General features: G+C 49.3%; 1 protein-coding gene and 1 long non-coding RNA gene across 2 annotated transcripts; one reads left to right on the top strand and one right to left on the bottom strand.

Annotated features, from left to right (window-relative positions):
• The first annotated feature begins 710 nt into the window (after positions 1-710).
• LOC146757936 (uncharacterized) lies at positions 711-17,208 on the top strand. Its single transcript, XR_014935667.1, has 3 exons — positions 711-832; positions 5,855-5,955; positions 16,512-17,208. It is a non-coding gene; the product is annotated as an uncharacterized LOC146757936 (long non-coding RNA).
• A 61-nt stretch (positions 17,209-17,269) lies between these two features.
• LOC107320453 (pancreatic secretory trypsin inhibitor-like) lies at positions 17,270-21,521 on the bottom strand. The gene is made up of 4 exons (XM_015876338.3): positions 21,395-21,521; positions 19,908-19,948; positions 19,190-19,302; positions 17,270-17,429 (listed from the first exon to the last, which is right to left on the bottom strand). Exons 1-4 carry the CDS (start codon positions 21,447-21,449, stop codon positions 17,354-17,356), a joined length of 285 nt encoding a protein of 94 aa, XP_015731824.2. The 5' UTR covers positions 21,450-21,521; the 3' UTR covers positions 17,270-17,353.
• Between the last annotated feature and the right edge of the window lie 793 nt (positions 21,522-22,314).

Consider the following 22,314-nt stretch of genomic DNA (forward strand, 5'->3'; position numbering starts at 1 on the left):
GTGATCTTAGTGGAGGCTGCAGAGCTCCATAGGTGAGGAGGAAAGCCTGTTTTGCAACCGTGAAGTAGGGCAAGAACCTCCCGACCCCTGAGAGGAGAAGCAGCCAAGGGCTTAGTCTGCAGAAATGAAGCTTAATTTAAATTTACTCACTGTGAGAGTCACATGCTGGAAAGAATTTCTTAAGAAAGTTGAGGTCAGACAGAGACCCAAAGGCAGCCTGGAGCTCAGCACCTGGCAATGCAACACACAGCCCTTGTGCAGCCACCAGTGTGAGAAGAGCTTGGGGTGAGGGTCCCACTGCCTGGATGGGGTCACTAAGTGGGGTGAAGGCTGAGGGACAGCTCTGGGGATACTGCTATGACAGCACCAGGCATATGGGTCGGAGCCATTGCACTGTGCAGGAAGGGCACGACCAAGGCCTGCAGGGAGCACATATCCAAATATATATATTTTTCCCTTACACAGCCTGGAATGAGGCCAAAAACCTAGGGCTGGAATCTCTCTCCAGACAATTAATTATTGTGGAGAGACAATTTGTTAAGCAAGAGAGGCTTTTAATTTGCAAGAGCTCATCTATTCTTATTGTATCTTTTAAGCTGAAGGAAGTGGAGTTGATCAAAATAGGCTGGGAATAGAAGATTTTAATTTAGAGGCTATGTTCAGTGTGCTGACAAAAATAAGAAGCGGCATTCTCAGAAGAACATGCTCCCCCCAAAACCCGGCTGGAGCCCGCAGGGAGTGCTCAGGAACAATGCAGATCATTAGGAATATGCTTGAAAAATCTTTTAGCAGCTGGATTTGCTCCGAAAAGGACCATCCTCGGATTTATGGGGTGAGCCTTTATCTTTCCTTTGCACAGCACTGAGCTATTGTGCAAAGTATATGGCAGCTCTGGAGTGCGAGGTGATGGTGAAGGAGGGTGGGATGGGTTGTGGGTGCCCCATCCTTGAAGGTGCCCAAAGCCATGGATGGGCCCTGGGCAGCCTGAAGTGGCTGCCAGCCCACAGCAGGGCTTGGGGCAGGGGGGGCTTTGAGGTCCCTTGTGATTCTATGATTCCAAGAAGGATGCGGTGGCTCTTCAAAGCCATCTGCCTGGTCTCCTCCTTGCATTGAAAGCAGCTATATATAGAAACCTTTGTGAAGTTGCACAGTGGCACTTTTCAAAGGAATTTTTTTTTTTTCTTTATTTTTTGCTTTGAAACAACTTCTTTAGAATTGTGTGCTTGTTATTTGTGCAGTAGGTCAGGCTGGGAATGGAAGCCATAACCCTTCCTGCCATGGTTCTGAGTCACCTACAAACATCCCAACTCACTGTCCAATTGTTTCGGTAACTCCATGCACAGAAGTCATTTCTTGTCTAGTTTAAGTGCCCCACGAAATAGCCACTAACTGGAAACTGCTGCTTTCTATCTCCAAAATGAGTGTTGTGCCCTCAGGCTATGGGTATGTGGAAAGGAGCCTTGCTGCAAAGGTTGCACGGTGGCTGGAGGAGAGGAGCCAGCCCCCAGGCAGCTCAAATGGAAACAGAATCAACTGTGAAAATAATAATAATCTGTAATGAAGTGAAGGCAAAAGGGAAAGAGGGTAGAAATTAAATTAGAGCTGTACTGGTTCCAGCAGTCCCCTGTGGCCCCTTCCGGGCTGGCGGCAAATGGGCCTATGGGGCTGTTCCTGTTGGGGTGCAGGAGGGGGAGAAATTCAAGGGTAAATCACTGCAGATCAGCAAAGCACCTCTGGGCTGTGCAGCAGGAGCCCATCAGCAGCTGGGGCTGTGCGCTGCTGGTGGGCTCCGCTCTGTTGCAGATGAGGCGTGTTGAAGACATGACTTTCTGCTTAGCAGAGATAAGGATTTTCCTGGAAATACAGAGAAACCAGACAGGAACTCAAGTGCTGCAGTTCTGGGAAGGAGAGGTAGCACTCATACATGTGCTGAAGGAAACATTCATGACAACCTGTCCCACACCATGACCCATGGCTAGAGCTCGCTGCCTTCTGACTCCTGATCCCAGAGGATGTGATGCTTCCCACTTCCACCTCCTCTCGTCTTCTCCTGCCCTCTGCACACCTGCAGGACATTAGAAATAGCAAGCTTTTGTTTTGGATTGCGCTCGGCCTCACTTTAATCCATGCTCCATCCTTCCTGTACAGCAGCTCCATTTCTTCTTTCCTTCTTTTCCTCTGATGTGTAAGGCTAAAACTTCTCTCGCTATTTTTCTTCATATCTTTTGTAAGAGCCAATTCAGCCTGACCTCCGCTGTTCTCCCTTTATGCTTTGGGCGTTTCAAGACATGGGGGTAGGCTGCCCTTCTTCCTTTGCAGCATGATCTCTTCACCCTTTTCCTTATCAGCTCTCTCCATCTTTTCATGTAGCTATTTCCTTAGCCAGTACAGAAGCCTTTCCTGGGCTTGAAATACATCTCAAAGATTGGGCATGTCCAACCCATGAGAACTCACTGAGAATGGCAAGCACTGCCATTGAACCAACCTGATGTGCTGGTTTCACAATAACAAGGACACATATCCCACTAGTTTTATGGTGTTGCTGCTCTCTTTTTTATATGTTTCAAGAAAAAAATTAAAAATTAAAGTAAGCTCCCAAGGATGGGGATGGGAGCTGCTCCCAGTGGTCTGTTTGTACCCCATTCTCTTCTTATTCTGGGGAGCCACCATTACAGAGTGATGTTCAGCCACTGTCCTGCTCTGCTCCCTCTGAGCTTTGAACTGCTGTTACAAAGACGGGGGACACAGAAGGAAGCACCACCTGCCCCTCCTCTTGCTGCCTGGTTTCCAAGCGGGGCAGGCAGCGTGAAGATCAGCCATGGCCATGCTGGAGGGCAATGAGAGAGCATGGGAGCTGTGTGGGATCTGGGGCATGTGGATCCCAGAAGAATCATTAAAGAAGGAATGGTAACACAAGGCTAAGGGCAACTGGAGAGCACTGTTTTCTTTGGCCACACGTAAAACAGCGAAAGAAAAAGGAAGGAAAAGGAAGAAGAAAAAGCAAGACCAAAGCCCAAAGATTCTGTTCAAACACTAGAGGAGTTTTGGACAGTCCAGCCCTGGGATTTGGAACTGTTTCCTACCCAGTTCATTAGCGGGTTGCTAATTAGTGAGGACAGTTTCCTGTTAATACCCAGGGAACACCAGGTCCCCTCTAAGAGCCCAAAAGCTGGGCTGGAAGTGTGGCTGGGAGCAGCAGTGAGGCTGCAGCGTCCTGTTCTGCAGTGGGTCCAGCTGTGGGAAGGAACATTCATCCTTTGACCTCCAGCATCAATGTGCTGAGGGGCTGCAGGCTCCCATCACCCAGAAGAACAGCAGGCTGAGGGGGTAGTGCCTCAGCTCCTATGCAGCCCTCCTCCTTCCTAACCCATCTGCCACAGACAGATGTGACCACAACGTGATGGCCTTCCTGTTCCTCTCACTCTGCAGGGAGGACTGATGTCCTTTGGCAGCTCCAGGACTGCAGCCTGAGCCCAGCCCTGATGCTGAGGGTGCTCTGATGGTGCAGGAATGCTGGAGCAGACATTGCTGGAGCACCGGAGGGTGGGAGATGTGTTCCATCTGCTCAGGATTAGGAGGTACATCCACAGACCCAGCAAACAGGAGTCCATCACTTTGCTGCCAACACAACTTGTTTTTCCAAGGCGTAACTGTTGCCAGAAATCCATGGAGTCAAGACCCGGCATTTCTCTGCTTCCAAAGAAAACTCACCCCAGTTTACTTTACCTCCAGTGAGAAGAGCTCTTGTCTGCAAGAATAAAATCAGAAAGAGAGCAACCTCTGCTTTCCTCTCTCATTTAGTAACAACAAATGGGGGGATCACCTTGCAGGGGCTGGCAGCCTGGCTGTGCTCTGGGCTGCACGTGGAAATCTCATCCGTGCTCACAGGGTGTTTTATGCATCTTTTTAACCTGCTGATCCTTTCCCGGTGCCTTAGGCACTGCAAGCAGCATGACAAGCTCACCACCACGGCTCAGCAGCATGCTCATGTGGAAAATCCCTGGGTAATTTACCCGGAGTGGGATCCTCTGATTTGCTGACATCCCTCATAAACAGAGGCAGACATGAAAGGAATGAATGCAGAGGTGCTAATTTGGAAACTCATTTTGTCTAACTGCTCACAGAAGTGGTAACGGTCAGCAGGGAGCCCCAGTGATAAATAATGGTTGTTGAATTCCTGAATTGACTGTAAATTGGCATGAAGGAGTGGCATCCCCTGCACGAGGCACAGCTCAGTGAGTTATTCTGCACTACATCCTCACCAGGTAAATGCAGAGGTAGCTCAGGCAGCAGCTTCTCCTCCCGTGGGTACAGGCCATGATTCATAGCAGCCACTTGTTTATTTTGAAATGTCTTTTCTATATGATAAATACTTTGGAAATGTCACCCTGTAAGTGACTCCGGAGAGATTGGCCCCGTTGGAGCCTTTGGCTGCAGCTTTTGGCTGCACGTCCTTTGAAAGGCTGTTTAAGATACATGTCATGTTAGGCAAACTGTTTGCAGGCTGAAGCCATCCAACAGCCATGAGCAATGAGTGCTTCATGCACCAGAAGATGTAAATCTTCCCTTAATCCTGCCTGCCCTTTGGCCAGCTTGTCCCCAGCCACTCCGGACTTAGTGCTGTGTTCCCCTGAGTGCATATCATCCCAACTGCTGGGCAGCAGTCACTGCTCCGTGTGCATGGAGAAGTGCAGTGGGCGGCTGTGGGACCCACACTGAGCGTCTCAGCATGGTTTCCTCCATAGAATTGGGAACAAAACTCTGTCCTGTCTGCGACCTCTGGCTCTCAGAAAACAGTGTGAAGCAGTGTGAAGCCACCAGCTGAAAATGAGTCAATGACCCCAAAGCTGCAACTGAAGACACAGCCCATAGTGATGAGTGCTCTGACTGCAAGGTCTGCTTCCTCTCCCATGCTCCCTCCCATCTAGGACTGATCTCTATAAACTCAAAACAAACTCAGAGATGACCACAAGAGCTGCTATTGTAGCCAATGGGAACTTTCCAAGCTTCCTTCAGCTGGGGCTGGAGCACAGCTTTACAAGCCAAAAGGCTGATTTCAGGATTGCTTCATTCAGCAATGTTGGGAACAGCTAATAAACACTACTAAAAGCTTGCTAATAGCTTTAATTAGGCTGCAGCTGATGCTTCATAAGTGGTTCTCTTTCCTCTTCCACCCCTTCCTTGCAGCTATTTCCTGGTGGAGCTCAGGAAGGTGAGGTGCACTAATGCTTCTTGGGGAGACACAGCTGTGAGATTACATTTTTTGGTGGCTTTTATTTTTTGTCGGGGTCTGTTACAGCACCATACAGCTGCTGGCTGGGGTACAGATGGGACATTCACCTTGCTGGATGGGAATGGGCATAGTGTGGGGGTATGGCAAACTAGAGGTAAAATGAAAACACAGCTCTGAATAGCAGTTTACCTTCATTGCTGCGACCCTTCCTGGCTGTGAGAACCTACAAGCTGTGTCCTTCAAATCACGTAATCTTTGTCCCACCTTGGATGAAAGAAACTGTGATAAAGGGGTTTGAAGAAGGAGTTCACCTTAAAGTGAAAACTTTGTTGTTGCTGTAATTCATTTTCTTTTTCCTTTTTTTTTTCCCCTTCTTTTTTAACCTTGAGGGTTTCCTAAAGCAGCAGTGATTACACATTGAGGCATGAAGCTGCCTTGTGGCACACAAGGCTTTTAAGCTGCTGCAATGCTGATGAACCTGGCTGTGAAGCTACAAGGTCATGCAGGTCTCCAGAACCCATCACATCAGCACAGAATCTATAGGCCTCCAAATACACCCCCAGCAGCCCCTGACTCAGAGTATCATGTGCTGCGTTTCTCACCCAGATTCTCCACTTACAGATGCTGGCTTCCTTCTATGTGTGAGCATTCTGAGCTGTTGGACACCGTGGGCTCCTGCTGCAGCACTGTGGAAAGCACTGTTTATCACATCACAAAGAGAGGTGGGTTGTGGAACCTTTGTGGTGACTGAGGCTGCAAAGCTGAGGGGTTCTGCTGCTCTTTGGCTCAAGGGTCTTAATTCTGGCTCTTTTCTCCTATGCTTTTGAGTACGGTTCTTATAATGTGTGTGAGCAGCCTGCTGTGTGGCCTCCCTCCATGGGGATGTATGAACCTATCTTGAAAGCATCTTTACTTCAAGCCCCCACAGAAATCAAACCAAACATACTTTGGAAAAAACACGCATGCAGATGACTTGGAAGTGGCTCTTGTATAGTGCTGTCATTGTGTGCAGGCAACTGTCCCCAGCTTCTGTGTCCTTAAAAGTAAGAAAACACAGCAATAACATGAGCAGGACTTTCCTCCTTACAGAGATCAAAGCAAGGAGCAGGCTGGATTCTCGTGGCAGTGATAGCTTTTTGAGTGATGCTGTCATTGAAACCTCTTATGAAAGAAAAAAATAAATACAGGCTTCTGTTGGGAAAGGAAATAAGTACTGTTCCTCCCACAGCCCTGGGCAGTGATTGCAGAACCTGGGTTTGTGTGCGTGGCTTGAGCTGAGGGTTTGTATTTCCCCATGAGTAACACCTGGGAGGAAACTAGTGTGGGAAGCAGAGGGAAGCACGATGAGCTGTACCTGTGCATGTGAGGGCAGGCAGTGATGGCTCAGTGCAGGGCTGGTGTTCTTTCCCTGCAGTTGGGCTGTTGTGAGAGCACTGCATTATTTCAGCTTCAGCATCTCCTTGGGATAGCAGTGATCTCAAGTGGTGTGTGTGTTTCTCAGGGTGCAAGTGAGGTTTGCAAAGAGGATGAGATCTGCTCGTTCATTTGAGAAGAGGACCAGCCACATCTGGGACTAGCATAGGACAAGGTTTTTTTTCTCCAGCCGCAGGGGTTATTTGAGTTCTGAAAGGAAAGCTGAATTTGTCATATACAGTATGTGGGACTCGAGGGAAAAACATTCCTTGAAATCTGACTAAAGACCTGGCACATTTTATTTTATTTTTTTCCTGGTGACAGCGCTGCTGACCTCACTGATCTGAGTGCTCGTAGTTCTTGGCATCCCTTCCTGGCTGCTCAGGGATGGCTGCACTGCAGCCAAAGTAGCATCAAATATAGCTCATAAGGTATTTGATGCCCGGAAGAGATGAGATTTACTTGAGAGCTTCCTGTGCTTCTGGGAGTTGTGCTGCCCAAAGGGACTCTAAGGAGGCATAGAGGTCACGGTGGGTTTGCTCTGTCCCAGCCCCTACCTATGGTGGTGCTGGCTGAGATGTTTCAGCAGCTGCTTCCTGCTGGGATGTTGTAGGTGTGGGGACATTTGGACTCTGGGAGCATGCAGAAACACCCCACTGCTGTGGAACCAAGGAGGTGCTCAGTGCTGTATGAGGCTGGGGAAACAAATGCTTCCTTTGGTAATTTGCACCAAAAAAAATCTATTGGGAGCACAGCTGGTAGAATTGCTGTACTGACTGTGGGTGAAAAAAAGCCCCACAGATCAAAGCAAGCAAGTTAGTACTTGAAAAGGATGGAAACTTTTAGAGTGAATATCAGGGAAAAAAGGAGTCCTGGGTGTGCTGGAAGCATATGCTGCTTCCTGAGATGTGGATCTGTGCTGTTGGCAAAGGCAGAGCTATCTGTGTGCTCAAGCCTTGGTGGATGTATGGGTGTTCTGGTGCCTCCTGCCCTGATTTTGCAGGTCTCTGAGATTTTAACAAGCTGCCCATGGAAATGGTGGAGTCCCCATCCCTGGAGATGCCAGTATGGTAGCAGTTAGTGAGCATGGTGGGGACAGTGTGATGGTTGGACTAGATGACCTTAGTGGTCTTTTCCAACCGGAATGAATCTGTAGTTCTATCTTCTGCCTTAGGGAATACGAGTTTTGATGGCATTAGAAATTGCCCTGCACTAGATTCCTTGTCTCTAGTGTAAGCCATGAAGTGGGAAATGCTGTGCTCAGAGTTCCTCAAAACCTGCCCTAAGTGTACAGAGCAGGGGATTGTGTTGTGGTCAGGGATGTCAACACATCCGATGTGAGAAAGGGCAGGAGATATTTCAGTTCAGGAATTCCTAGGAAACTGAGGAAAAGGAAATCCTGGAGGCTCCTGGTTGACTCAAAGGAACTGCTTTCTTTAAAAGGGATGGAATTATAGAATATCCCACTTTTGGAAGGAACTCATGAAGGTCATCGAGTCCATCTTTTAATTTATAGGTTTGTTGAAATAGAACAATTCTGAAATGGAGAAATGATGGGGAAAGTCCATTTTTACAAACTGCCAGTGAAGAAAAATCAGAAATGTCAGGAGGAAAAAAAAATCCAGCAGCCTTGAAGAATTTCTAAAGAAAACTTAATTTCACCAAACAACTTCACCGGGGGAGAGAGGTGTGGTCCTGGGCTGGGGTGTGCAATGCAGGCAGGAGGACTTGGGGAAGGAGATGCCTTCACTGTCACATCAACCAAACAAATACAAATCACTGTCCCAAGGTTTGCATTGTAAAAACCTTCCGTGCCTGTTTTTGGAGACAGCTGCATCCCAGGGGCTGGAAACTGCCAAAGCCTGGCAGCGAGCAGGCAGGGCGGTGCGGATGGATTTTCAACCATTATTCGGATGTCACCTTGTCAAAATCCCTACGGACATTTTGCTTCATTGCCCAGACCCTGTGCTCATGGGAAAGCTGCACGTGTCCCAAGCAGTTCTGAGCTGGGTCTGGCATTAGAGGCGATGCACGCTGTGCCTGGCACCAGCCAAGCCTGTCTGATTATTCAGAGGAGAAACGGAGAGCAGTGCTGAGTGGTAGTTATTAAAGCAGGCACCTGTGGATCCCGCACAGTGTGCTTGAGCTCTGCAAGCCCACACAGGTTTGCACAGTGTCTCGTACCAGCAGGCAATATTGGTGTCGTATCTCAGGTTTGGACAACATAATTATCAGCACACCGCACCCCCCTGCCTTGGTTTAACGTGCTGCCAGGGTTGCATAAGAAAAAGAGGAAAAGAGGGGAAATTAAAAAAAAGGAAAATAGAAAAGTTGTGTTTCCAGTGTACAGACAGTAATAGAGGTGTTTGTATGGCGGTTGTGACTGGTGTAATCTTAGTTGTTACGCAGATCTAAGTGGGATTTGAAACAGTCAAAGATGCCAAAACACATGTCAATGAGATGGATGGTCTATTAGGTGCAGCTCGTTTGAGTCACTCGTTGCGGGGAGGATTCTACCTGTTTAGTGGTGAACCAGCAGTGCTGCATGAGAAGAGATGGGTACACTCAGCCTTCAGTCCCAGCCTGGGCTGCTGCCATCCCCCAGTGAGAAGATGTGGCTGTGGGGACACAGTCCTGGCAAAGCAGACTGACAGTGTCAAGCCATTGATATCTTCCATGCACATGCCACGTGCCTGCTTGTCCCTTCAGGGAACAGAAGGCACTTTCTTGTCTCCAGCCATGGCCTTTATGTGACATTCGACAGTGGAAGCCCTAATTGCATAAACTAGTGACTTGCAGAGCGTGTGCTCTCCCAAGGCTGTCTGGTGTTTGTCAGTGAAGGGGAGACAAGCAAAGCTAGTTTCAGGGCCAGCCGGTTTATATGCTTTTGCTAAGTCAGTTTGCTGCTGGTGGAACTCTAATTGACTCAGCTGTGCTCTGGGAACCTCTGCTGTGCTGGGCAGCAGCTCTGCACAACCACCTCTTGCTTGTGCTCCCATTGCTCTGCTGGAGGGGTTTTCTCACTCTCTTTCTGCTGGTTTTACTTCTTACCCTGTAATTACTTAATTCCAAAAGAGAAAAGAACCAGAACAAGAAACTTGAATAGAGAGATAGATGAAGAACTCCTTTTGTACCAAAGATCGCTGGGAATTAATTTGATGTCCTCGCCTCGGTGCAGTCCAGACTTCATTAAAGCATTTGCACAACTCCTGGCAGCTAAGCGTGTGGTGGAATAATTTTGGTCTCCCGACAGATTGAATTGGTATCTGCCTTTGGGTTTGGCTGGTCTCATTTAGGAAGTGTTTGTGTTGCTTGCCGCTGCACAGAAGGGACTCTTTGTACTCCTTTGCATAACAAAGCGGTGCGCTCCTTAGCAGGGCATGCAGCGGCAAGGCGGATGCAAAGGCAATGGGTTCCTGCTGAGGGTTTGCTGAATAGGTTGGGGAGTGGGAAAGCAATGGGATATAGCGCCCATGGCTGTGAAAACAGGATCTGAGCTTGGCCCCTACGTGTCTCTAATGGGGGAGAGGGGAACTTTAAAAAAAGCCAGGAGCTGAAGCTAAGAGGGTGGAGTTTTCATGGGTTATGTTGGGCTGAGAAGCACCCACATGGTGCTCCCCAAGGACCCTCATCTACCTTGTGTGCATAACTGTATGGCATGCAGACCCTTCCCTGCTGGTTTTGTATCTGGAGCAGCCCAATGTGTTACCGTGATCTGACTGGGACAGGTTGACCCAGGAAAATGCGTTCTGCTCTGCTGTGTGCTGCCAATGGCTGGGCTCCCCAGGGAGCAGCCGGCTGTGAGCTGTGCCAATGTGTGACTGAATGTTGTTCTCATTAGGAATGGTGGGAGCCTGTTGGGCTGCATGAGAGTGGCCAATCATAATAAACACTTCCAGGAATTTAGCTCCTTGGTGTCTCTTTGGATAACGTGCACACCGTGGGACTGCTGGAAATCAGCCTGAGGTGGTTTTGGTGGGGGGGATGTCTACTTGCTACAATGGCACTGCAGGAAGAGCTGTTCTAGTTCTGCTAACGTAGCAAACAGTGCACATGTCATGATGTGCATTGTGGGTGCCCCCATCCCTGGAGGTGCCCAAGGCCAGGTTGGATGGGTCCTGGGCAGCCAGCCCACAGCAGGGAGTTGGAGCTTGGTCATCCTTAAGGTCCTTCCCAAACCAAGCCATCCTATGACTGTGGGATGGAAGTGGTGGCCCCAACATACTGCTGGAAGGTTATTTTGGGCTGGGACTGAGCTGCAGTTGTTGCCTTTTGGTTCTGCTGGGGAGCATGGACAGCTCTCTCTGTCACACGTGTGTGCCGCAGGGCTCACTGTGGCATTATTCTCACTTACATGCACATAATTATATGTAGCAACTTCTTTGAGATAGTTTGAGGCAATGTAATGACTGTAATTAGGCTGCCACACGGTACAAAAAAGAAAAAAAAGAATCCCAAACACGGAGCACATTGAGCCAGGGTGAGAGTAAAGTTTAGACAACCTGAGAGTGTCCCCAGCAGAGCAGGTTTGTCCAAAAGTAACAGCAAAATATACAGCCCTGCAGTAGCATCAGGCTGCACAAGGAGAGGGCAGCTGTTGTCTCTGGACAAAACTGCTGCCTGCTGCAGAGCAATGCTGACCCCAGCTCTGCCCCACTGCTCCCCTGGGACTGGAGCTGCAGGAGGCTGATAGCTATGGACAAAGAGCTGAATTTCCCTCCTGTGGTCTAGAACCAGCATGGAAGCATCAAGATTAGAGAATCTTTACATAAACAGGCCAGCACTGGAAGGAGGAGAAGTATGCATCCTGGAGAATAATGACTGAAATGTCAGGCATTTATTAAATCAGTCCTGATGTTGACAGCTGAGCCCATTAATAGGATTCTTGATCAAAAAAACCCCAAAGGCAAATCTGATTCATAAATATCCCAGTTGTTCTTTGTGACCTAGTTTTAAGATTCTTAAGAAAGGGGGAAAAGGAAAAGTTCAGAAAATATTTACAAATGCTAGAAATGAAGGCTCGTGTTGCAGCTGGTGACTATTCAGGCCTGCAGCGAGGCAGGGACAGCAAATAGAGCACAGGAAGGTGAGCAGAGACCTGAGATGTTGTCTGTTAGTGGAGATGCATGCTGATAGAGATGGAAAGAAAGGAAATGATTTACTGAAGGCAGGTAAAGCAGGAGGAGTGTGAAGCTCATCAAATGTATAAAAAGCTACTGCAAAGAGGAAGAAAATGTTTCTTCCTCTGCCTCTCGTGGCCAGGAGAAGATGTCATGAATGTAAGCCAAACCAGAAAGACACAGATGCTGGGAAATGGCTTTTTAGGTGCGGTAGAAATTCCATTACTGGAAGCCTTTGAAAAGAAACTAAAAAATTATCTGCTACAGTTAGCTGTGCTGTGACTTCCTTGGGCTCCTTCAAGCCTTATTTTCTAATAATGCATTGATTTATGGCTATTACCATGATACTGGAGTGATGGGGTAGCTTCTGATTGTATTTTGGAGGGACTTAATGCCAGGGCTACAGTCAGATGAGGTCAGAGGCAGCAATGGGGTTGCAACGCCAAGGTCTGGCTCTGCTGATGGGACCATGGTTCCTCAGTCCTGCTAGACCAGGTGTTGGCCAAGCCCTCCAGTTGAGGTTGCCAGGCCCTCAGGTCCACCACCAGCTCCTTGCAGGCTGCCTGATGGGAGGTCAGAGGGAGCAAGAGGGAGGAGAGCAGTGGCTTGTGCCATTCACATCTCTGTGGTGCCCCAGGGAGCCGTGCAGCCATGTTCTCCTGGTGGAGGACATATTGTGCTGGAAGCGCAGTACTTTGCCTAGGTGGGCCTTTGGGGCTGGAACAGCCATTCCAATGTCCTTATTTAAATTTCATTGATTTTTCTAAAGAATTACGTCTCCCTTGACAGTCTAGAAATAAAACCTCTTGCCCCGACTGGCACAACAGCCTCATGATTTCTATATATTGATGAAGCGGATTCACACTGTCTTAACATGGGCAAGCTATTCTTCAGCACGCTCGATCACAGAAAGAGAAAATTACATTTATGCACCTCCTGCCGCTCTCCTTACATTTCCCATCCCGGCCATACAGGGGCAGGTGTTGCTGTGAGCTCCCACCTGCAGCCTGCCCAGCGAAGCCGTACAGCGTTGGGTTTTCACAGGAATATCTCCTCCCCATGTGGGCATTGCCCAATTAGGCACAGTGCCAGAGTACGAGTTGGCAGGGATATTTTTAGTCATCCTCCGAGGTTCCTTTCCGCCTCTTGGCTGAATTGAAACAGTTTGTATGGCAGCTCTCTGCATCCCGAGCTGGTTTCTGGCTCATTTCTCAGGGTCGGGGAGTCAAGGAGCTTCTAGGAGGACTCTTCAAACTTAAATACTTTCAGCAGCAATGGAGAACAGCCTTCACGCTCCATCTATGGAAGCTGTGTACCATGGCAGGCTGGCGTGTTGTGCTCAAATGGTGCTGTTTTCTGGCTTCCACTTTGCTGGCCATTATGTGTATTATGTGCCATTACGTATGTGTGTGTGTGTTGGGGTTTCAGGTGAGGAAGCCTTCGAAGGTCTCAGGATGACTATCCTGCTGTTTCCAGCATGTGCAGTCCATGCAGATCTGGTTCTGGAGGTCATTCCTGTGCTTGCATTTTGGTGATGTCATTCAGGCAGTGTTGTCATAGAATTGTTGTAGACCACCAAGATCAACTAGTTCAGCCATCAACCCATGATCGTGACCACCACAGGCGATGTCATTCAGTGCCCCATATACCCTTATCTTAAACACCTCCAGGAGTGGTGACTCCACTCGTTCCCTGGGCAGCCTGTTCCAATACCTTCACCTCTCTTTCCGAGAAGAAGTATTTCCTAATATCCAACCTGGTTGAACCTCCCCTTGTGCAACTTAAGGCTGTTGCCTCTTGTCCTGTGGATTGGGTTTTCCAGAAACAGGTGAGAATGACAGATATAGATGAGACCCAACACCTGACAGCCATGTGCTATGTCACACCAGGGAGCTGCACGACCCACCCAAGCCCCCAGTGATGGGTATTTGTTTTCATGGGAAACTTCCACTGTCAGGACTGGTTACAGCAGGAGACCTTGCTTTCATGAACTTTATTTCTGGGAGTGACAGCTCAGCTAGGCAGCTCTAAATATATGTTCCCCGGTCCCGATGTCCTATTTAGGTCAATGCCTGTGCTTTGCCTTCAAGAGAGCTGGAAAGCATAGGCTCACCATTGTGGATAATTAGCTGCCTCTGAGGCAGGAATTATCTTTAAAAGGAGTTGAGGTGGGGCGGAAAGCTTGTGCCAGATGTGGGGCCAGAAAATGCTTATTTGCTTCTGTGTATGCAGGTGTGAATGACTTTTCCTAACAACTTCCAGGGAAGTAGTAAATGGATGGCTGCTTTGCTTTCCCGGCGCTGGGAGGCTATTTATCAATCCAGATTAAGAAGGAACAGCAGATGGGACACTTGCTACGACTGAGCCACATTATCTTTAATCTTTCAAACAGTCTTTTCAGGGAAGGACCTTGCCCTTGAACTCTGTTGTAGTTTAGCTGCTGTGCTCATCTCTTTTGTGCTGCTGGACAGCATCACTTGGCTGTGTGAGCAGCTCTACTGCTGCAAAGCTCTCAGGCGTGTTGGTGGCTGCTGAGCACCGAAACTGCTGGGCAGTGGCTGTGGAATAGGGTGGTAGGGTTGAGGTCTGCAGCTGGTGCAGTTGTTCTGCTCCATGTCTGCACATTCCCAAGCTGCCTGAGCACCAGGGCATTCAGAAGTGCTTTCAGCTCAATAGAAACTGCAGTGAAGCTGTGGCTATGTTTAGTGTCTGGCTGGGACTGGAGCCGCTTGTTCTAGCATGCTTTACATCAGGTGTTTGTGTCATCTTGCTGCTGCTTGTCCCCTGCCTCCTGCCTTACAGCCAGTAGCTGGCCCTTGGAATCATTGCCCTGGGCTTCAGCACCTTTTGTGCCTCTGAGGATGTTAGGGACATAGGGAGCACCCCCTTCCCCAAGGCAGGCTGTTGTTACCCTTCCCAAGCATGGATGCTGACTTCAGGAAAGAGGATTGCTGGGGATCTCTGGTTCATGCATTATTTCTTGGTCCATGAGAGTGATATTTGCAGCCTACAAGATGGATGCTTGCACTGGCCTGATGTCTTTGTCTTTAGGCTGCATTAGCACCATCTGCCAGGAAAGGAGAGCTTCCAGCACCCACCAAATGATGTGGGCATCATCATGCCGGGGTGTGTTGGGAAGGACCTGACTTGTGGTTTTCTGTTGGTGGTATTCCTTCACACAACTAGTTATGTTCTTATGTTTTTGGAAGAGGCCTGTGCTCCAGCCTGCTTCCTGCTCAGCCTCTGCAAACAGGGAGCTCCTCTTGCCAGCTCTCCAAACTGGGTTCGGTGTAGCTCCCTGGAAGAAAACATCTCCTGGAATGGAACACATCCTGCAGACTGTGCCCCTGGCAGCTGCAGCAGGGGCAAGGAGGGCTCTGCTTATTTTCAGAACAGAAAAGCAAACCTAATGTTGGAAACTTGGTTAAAATAGAAGCCTTCATACCGGGGAAGGCTGTAGTGGGTGAAGACTGTGCCTATGCTGCCTCTTTCCAACACAAATAGTTGGAAACTACCAAAATTCCTGAGTTTCTGCTCAGCTGAAGCGTTGTGTTATTAAAATTCCTCAGTGCTGTTCTAATCTTGACTTAGCAGTTTGTTATCTTGACATTATAAAGTCAAATGCCATCAATGATAGGAATAAATATTTCCCTGTGGAGGAGGGCATTATCAAAGTTGATGTGGGGAGGTTTTCCTTAGTTAAATCCCACCGAAATTTCTGCTGGCAGAAAAGTCTCAGTTGTAAGAAACCAAGCAGCAAATGCTACCCAGGGCCATCTGTCCCTGGCTGCCTGGCCATTGTCACTGTCACGTCCCTGAGGCTGCTCTCAGGCCTGCTTTGGAGATACTGACCAGAATATGACACTGTATTGAAGGACTCCTACCCCAGCATCAAACCCTGATGGAGGTTTGTTTAAACCAAAATTGGGGTGTGAGATGGAGGTGGTCTTTTCTGGGAGCTTGCCACCAGGTCTGCCCATTGTGCAGGGTGGCCCTTGGGGCCATCTGTTACTGCTTGTTGATCTCAGGCCTGAAATGGATCTTGCTGTGAAATGGATGTGACTGACATTTAGCAGAAATCCTTGTCCTTGTCAGAACACTGCCTGGGGAGATGCAGCACTGCTCAGCCATCCAGCCAACATTACCCCTGTTTCATGAGCTCGTACAGCACCTCACTCCATCAATAAATGCTCTTGGCTAATAGTGGGTGATGCTTCCCAGAAGTAGCATGAGCAGGAAAGATGTTTTGCTCAGCATTAGTTGGCCTCAGTGCAACCCCCAGTAGTGTTGTCTGGGTGCAAGGAACCAATCTGGACCACTAAGCTGGATTTGGCCACGCCACAAAGTCTAGGAGCAGTGAGCAACAGGGGGCCAAGGCTGCCCTCCTACATCCCCATCTGCAGAGAGCTCTCGGGTAAATGCTGTGCTCCATCCCTCATGATGCAGCAGAATCAGAAACATCCCAGCTGAGGGAGGTGCGCTTCCAGCATCCCCTTTGAGCAAAGGCATTGATGCAGTGTGCACTCCTGAGTGCATTTGGGGCTTCCTCCTTCAGTGCATTAATTTTACATAGGTGCAAAGTGAGCCGTTTTTCATCTCTCCCTTGACCGCAGACTTGCTGGCAGACCTGGGAAGAGGCGCTGTGCTGTCCCCCCACCCCCCGGCTGCATCTCGTCATTTCAAGTGAGTGCTGGAGCTTTTTTCTCAGCCTGATCGTGCTTTTTTTTTCTTCTTTTATGCATCAGCCACCTCTTGAAGGAACGGAACTCATAAGGACGCAAAGAGAACTTCAGCAGATGTTTCTACCCAAACTGAATCTCAGGCTTTGCTAAGAACAAAGCATTTGATTTGCTCAAAAGACAACCAGATATCTGTTCAAGGGCTGTGATTCGCGAGGAACACCGAGATGCTCCAGCCCATAATGAGCCCTGCTCAGATATACCGGTACTCCGTACCCGTCGGGCCGGATTTCACGCACCGAACCGGATCCCCGCCGGGCTGTGTCGGTTCGCCGTGCCCGCTCCCGGGTTTGCCCCGGTCTCCAGCTGCGGCCCCGGCCCGACTCCGCGGAGCAACAGCGGCCTCCAGCGCCCAAACCTTCTCCCTCCGCATCCCAGCCCCGTCCTCGCATCGGCTCCTGCTCTGCACTGCATGGAGAAGGCAGATCTGCCACCACCGAGGGGGACCTGTTGGACCTCATCCTGGCAGAGCCCTGGAGTGGGAGCTTTGACGCCTTTGCTTTTAGCAAACGTCATGGAAAGTTACGAGGATGCTTAAAATATCCTCTATGGGAAGCTTAGGAAAATGGGATTCTTGATGCTAAAGAGAGACTCCTCGGTAAACCAGGAGTCTGATGCTCTTCTTGGCAATGACTTGGAATTTCCCCTGGGGCTCCATCAGTCCTCTCTGTGGATGTTACCAAACCTGCCCATGTATTTTAAGGTATTTTAAATGTTGGGGAATGGGGTGTGTTGTGTGTGTGAGAAATCCCAGAGCGAGTCAATTTTGTGCTTCCAGTTTATTTGGAGTTTGTAGAGGTGAGGAATACCTTCATGCCGTCTTCTCAGTCACAGCAATGCCTTTGGTTTCAAGCAGAGCTGGAGCGTGGAGAGGGCTCTTGGCACTTCCCCCTGTTCTTTATGCGCACGTTCGTGTGTCTTTGCCTGGAAGAGAGGTTCAAAGTGCCAGAGGATGCCTTCAAGTCCCTGACACAAAGAGCCTGGCTCAGGGGACAAGGAAATAAGTGAAAATACTGCTTAATTCTTCCTTCAAGCATTACGTTTAAGTAAGCCACAGCTCTTGACAGAGAGTTCAGGGTTACCGTGGGCATAGGTTAATATTAATTAACCAGTAAGTAGAGAGCTGGCACTCCCCAATGCCTCTGGGCAGAACAGTCTGCCTCCTTGCTGCAGGACCAATGTCAGTCACCTCCAGTGCCTGTCTGGCTGGAGATGCTGAAGGTTACGACTTTGTGTGAGTTTTTGCAGACAAATGCCTGTCACAGTGCCTTGCTTGTGTTGGGCCTGCTCCCAGCTTCCCATCTGACTGCTTCTGTAGCAAAAATAAGGAAAATAGTTTTGACACTCCTCAATTTCCCCCCTATGACCATGGAGATCCCCATCCCCCCCAAAGCTGTGCTCTGCCACAGAGGGGACGTGGAGCCCTTGATGTTGCATTGCTCCCTGCTCACATGGCTTCAAAGCCTTCCTCGCTCTCCTGGTTCCTGGCCAAGGCCCTAACGATGTTGTGTCTGACGAACCTCCCACCCCCATCTGCTGCACAATGCAGCCGGCAGCTGGTGCTGGGCTGCTGGCTTCCAGCACGGTCATTACAGCCGCGCCGTGTCATTAACTGCAGTGCCTTCATTTGGAGATCCTGCTCAGCACCTCAGCCCTAATGCATGTTCTTTAAGTGTAAAAGAACAGAATGTGGGGCTGGAGCCTGGGTTAATGAAGGACGGGGGCCAGCCAGACCAATGGTTCTCATCCAGGCTCTTTGGTGATCTGGACTCTGTTCCTTGTTATTGCAGCAGACATTGCTCCTAAGAAAATCAGAATTTGGCTCCGCAGCTCTATTCATCCAGGGACTGGAATATGAGCCCCTGTTGGAGATGTCTCTGCTGATGGATGACAAATGTGGTCACCCCAAACCCAGGGTCCACTGGGGAAAGCCAGTGTGAAGCTCTCTTAGCCCCGCAGACTGCAGCACCTGCTTATGGTACAGACTCACTCTTCCCAACAGAGATTTTCAAGTACTTAATAGCACTGAGTTGGAAGTAATTCCCTCACTTGTCTGCCATGAAGCACTTGCAATATATAAATATACTCAGAATTACCTAGGGCCCAAGTTAGATGAAATGAATCAAGTCTTGCCAGACACTTCACTGGCTTTTGGTCCCGGCCTTCTGCAATCTGGCACCAGCACAGATTAAATAAAGGCTTATTCTTAAAAATATCCACAGCAAATTGTAACCTTTCAGATGCAGAGAAGACAGAAAGCAGAGCTCAGCTGTAAACTGCTGGTGTGAGAAGCGGAGTATTTCCTCCACCCGAACAAATGCTTCTCTGCCTGCGTGTGAAATCCGGGCAGGCTTTGCAGGTTTTGCCATTTGTCTGAGCTTCTGGACAGCCTCCAGCACAGCCTGAGCTGCAGCAAAGCTCGACAGCTGCAGGTGTGGGGAGATGTTGGCCATTTGATCGCGGTGTGTGGGCAGATGGGTGCTGCGAGGCACAGCCTGCAGACCTATTTCACAGCCGGAGCCCACGTGCTCCGAGCAGCCTCAATGGGAGGCCAGATGTGTGCCAGATGTGCTGGGCTCGCTGCCCACACTCCACCCAGCTGCATGCAGACAGCCTGCTGTCTAGGAAATCCCGGTGTCATCATCTGTGTGGTATTTAGGCTCGGAGGAGGCCTGGATACTTACATGTTCTGAATGCACAGCAAGCACTCGTTGCCATACAGGACGTTGTCTGTGCCACAGATGGGGTCAAAGTTCTTTGTACAACCTTTCCTTATGTCATAATTGCCACATGCTGCCTGGAGACAGGAAAGAGAAATGCTGAGAATATCAAATGTGCTTTCAGTTTACTGAAGATGCTCTGCGTTCCCAGCAATGTGCATGTTTTGTCTGTCTTGGTAACCCGTCCCAGCTTGCTTCGCATTCTGCTATGAGCTGGTGGGCACTGTGTCATCATCCCTTGGCAGCTGAACTCACCTGGCACTCCTGCACACCCGCGGCAGTGCCAGCACTGAGCAAGTAATGCTCCATGGGCAGTGTCTGATCATGTTATCCCCAGGTTTTATTTCCTATGGCCACAAGAATACCTGCCCTCATGCTTATAAGCTGAAGAACAATGGGAGTTTTGGTCTCCTCTTGGCAGGTAACAGCAACGTTCAGCTCTTTGTTAACAGTTTTCCTTCACTGAGTGTGGGAAAATGCAATGGAAAGCCAGTGCCATCCCTGGGATTTGGCTGCGGTGCAGCAGGTGGAAGGAGGTTTGCAGGCACCCGCGTGCACTCCCAGCCCAGCAGCTCATGTTGCTTCACTCTATGTAGCAAGAGTGGAACCCCGGTGTACGGATTAGTGCTCACTCCCCAGAGTTGTCCATACCCTCGTGCTACACAGAAACAGAAGCCTTCACCTCTGTTCCTTGGTCACCAGCGCCGTCAGGATCAGCACTCCCTAGAGAAAGCACAGAGAGAGAAAAGACACCTTAGCACCTTGCTTCACTCAGGTTGGTTTCTAGGGGTCCAAACAACATACTTCAACCTGAGGGCTTTGTGTTTTCACTCTGACAGCTTTGCTCTTTCAAAGGCCCAGCAAATAATTTCCTCCCTCGTGTCTCCCCTATTTTACTTCTTTCCCTCAGCAGAAAGAGCATAATGATGCAATTCTTTCCAAGGCCAGATGTGCACCCTGTGACTTTCCATGCTGTTTGTTCCAGCTGCCAGGGAGCAAAGGTGGCTTTTGTTATCTATTATAACACGTTCATGGGTAACTGAGAAACTCCTGTTGGTGCTTGGCTGCTCCTGGAGTTAATCCAGGGCGAATTTTCTGATGTCAGAGGTTCTGAACCACAAGGAAACAGAGCAAAAGGCAAGTTGGTCTCTACCAGAAGGAGAAATAGTAGATTCTGAGGTCTTACACCAAAGCTGGTGGGAGCAAGATGTGACTTTGTTGGGCTTTTCTATGGAGAAGCTGGCCCTGAGCTGATGGTTGGGATGCTGTGGGTAGAACCCATGGTGGGTTGTTTTTCATAACAGCCTGGATCTATCTGGCAGAAAGCAGTACTGGGAAGGTGGCTTTGGGTTGCCTATATAGAACCAGATCTCATGTACACAAAGCATTTAGACTACATCTACATCAGCTGCCAGTGTGGCCCAATAGCAGTGGGTCTGTAGAGTGAGGTGGTTTGTTGCTGAGGATCTGGTAGTCGCACTTCTGTGCTTCAGGGGTTTTATTCTGAATTAGCACCAGTCCAGTCCCAGGAGCTGTGGCTTTGTATGTGCTTAGTTCATATAAAAGGAGGCCATGCTTTGTGCTCAGACTGCTCTGCAATGGCAACTGCAGCACAGAAAATAGGATGATGGAGTGGCTTCAGAAGCGTTGGGAATGAGCTCGCTAATGCAGAAATCCCTGGTGAGCGGGACCTGGAGAGCAGCAACAACTCATGTTCTCATCCCTCTGCACCATATGGGATTTTGAAAACACAGTTGGCTTAAACATTGACTTTGGAAACAAGAGCTGCATTTTCCCTTCTATAGATTTGTTTCCTGTCTTCCTGGTTTTGCTTTTTTTATAACTAGAATAGCACCTATTTATTCTAAAAGAACTGCATCTTCCTAGAAATGACCAGCTCCCACCAAATTCCAGCCCCAAAGCAAGTGTCAGACCAGCAGCTTTGCTCGCTGTGGGAGTCGGGCACCTTTAAAGCTTCTCTAGGCTTGCTCACAGACCACTGCTTTATGTCTGTTGGCACTGCAGCACTCTCTGGGGAGCACTGCTGCTCACTGCCCAGCAGCAAGGCCCCAGCACAGCTGGCCCGTTCCCAGGTTCGCCTTCCCACGTAGCAGGCTCGGAGCTGGAGCAGGGAGAGGAAATGGCTCCTAAGCAAAATGTTGCACTCACCTTGGGTGAAGCAGGTTGCTAGGAAGAGGAGCAGGAAAACAGCATTTGTTTTCATGGTCGAGATGATGCTCGACTGGAGACAGCAAAGAGGAAACAGGACACTGCTCTGGATCGCGGAGATGTCATCTCCGGCCGCATGTGCAGAGACCTTTATACTTTCCCACCGCTGGCACCACCCTCCATGGCCAGCTCCACCCCGCAGTGTCATGATGACCATGGTGAAAGTACAGGGACAACGCCAGGTGGCAAATGGCACGAGGATCAGAGCCTCCCGACGCCAATGGCGGTCACAATACTTATCAATAACAACGGCCGGAGCCACATATCGCTCATGGGGCTGCAGGGAAGAAATGAGGTTGTACAAGAGCCAGCCTGGAGAAATGGTCAGGAAAGCAAGGGGACACCTGCATCAACTGGACTCCTCTTGCCATGAGTGTGCAGCTTTGATGACCAGCCCTGCCAGACGCAGGGCTCAGGGTTGTCACAATCATGGGTCCTGCTTGGACAGATGGAGGCAGCAGCAGGAACTGCTGCTGGAGGGCAGAGAGTCCATATGTGCCATGCGGCTGCACGTGTAGAGCTGTGATTCTGCCTGCTCCTCTCTCTGGTTGCAGGCTGAATTGAGCTGAATGGGTTGGGTGCTGCTCCCTGCTCCTCTCCCTGCCTGCGGGCTCCAGTGAGCACTGGGGATCTTCTGCATTTACTCCTGCAGTGGTGCGCTGCAGAGAGTGGATCAGTCCCTTGGGCATTAGAAGGATTAATTAATGTTTCTAAAGCACTTTGATATCTCAGCCATAAATCACTGGAGAAGTGCAAAGCAAATTATTACTAATGGGGGCTTATGACTCAAAGACAGATTTTTAATTAGCTGAGCAGAAAAAGTCAATGCCAAGAGCAATTCAAGGAGCTGTTTGTGAGAC

Source organism: Coturnix japonica, chromosome 18, assembly GCF_054131305.1.
Source record: "Coturnix japonica strain WE chromosome 18, WE-NBRP24, whole genome shotgun sequence".
NCBI lineage: Eukaryota > Metazoa > Chordata > Aves > Galliformes > Phasianidae > Coturnix > Coturnix japonica.

What these genes read in the sequence shown, in the direction of transcription:
- LOC107320453 (XM_015876338.3), bottom strand. Translation starts at nt 21,449, where the DNA reads ATGAAAACAAATGCTGTTTTCCTGCTCCTCTTCCTAGCAACCTGCTTC. An exon ending in CTGGTGACCAAGGAACAGAG is followed by an intron (nt 19,303 to 19,907) that starts GTGAAGGCTTCT and finishes TCCTGTCTCCAG; the next exon opens with GCAGCATGTGGCAATTATGA. An exon ending in TTGCTGTGCATTCAGAACAT is followed by an intron (nt 17,430 to 19,189) that starts GTAAGTATCCAG and finishes CCTCTCTTCCAG; the next exon opens with GCAAAGACACACGAACGTGC.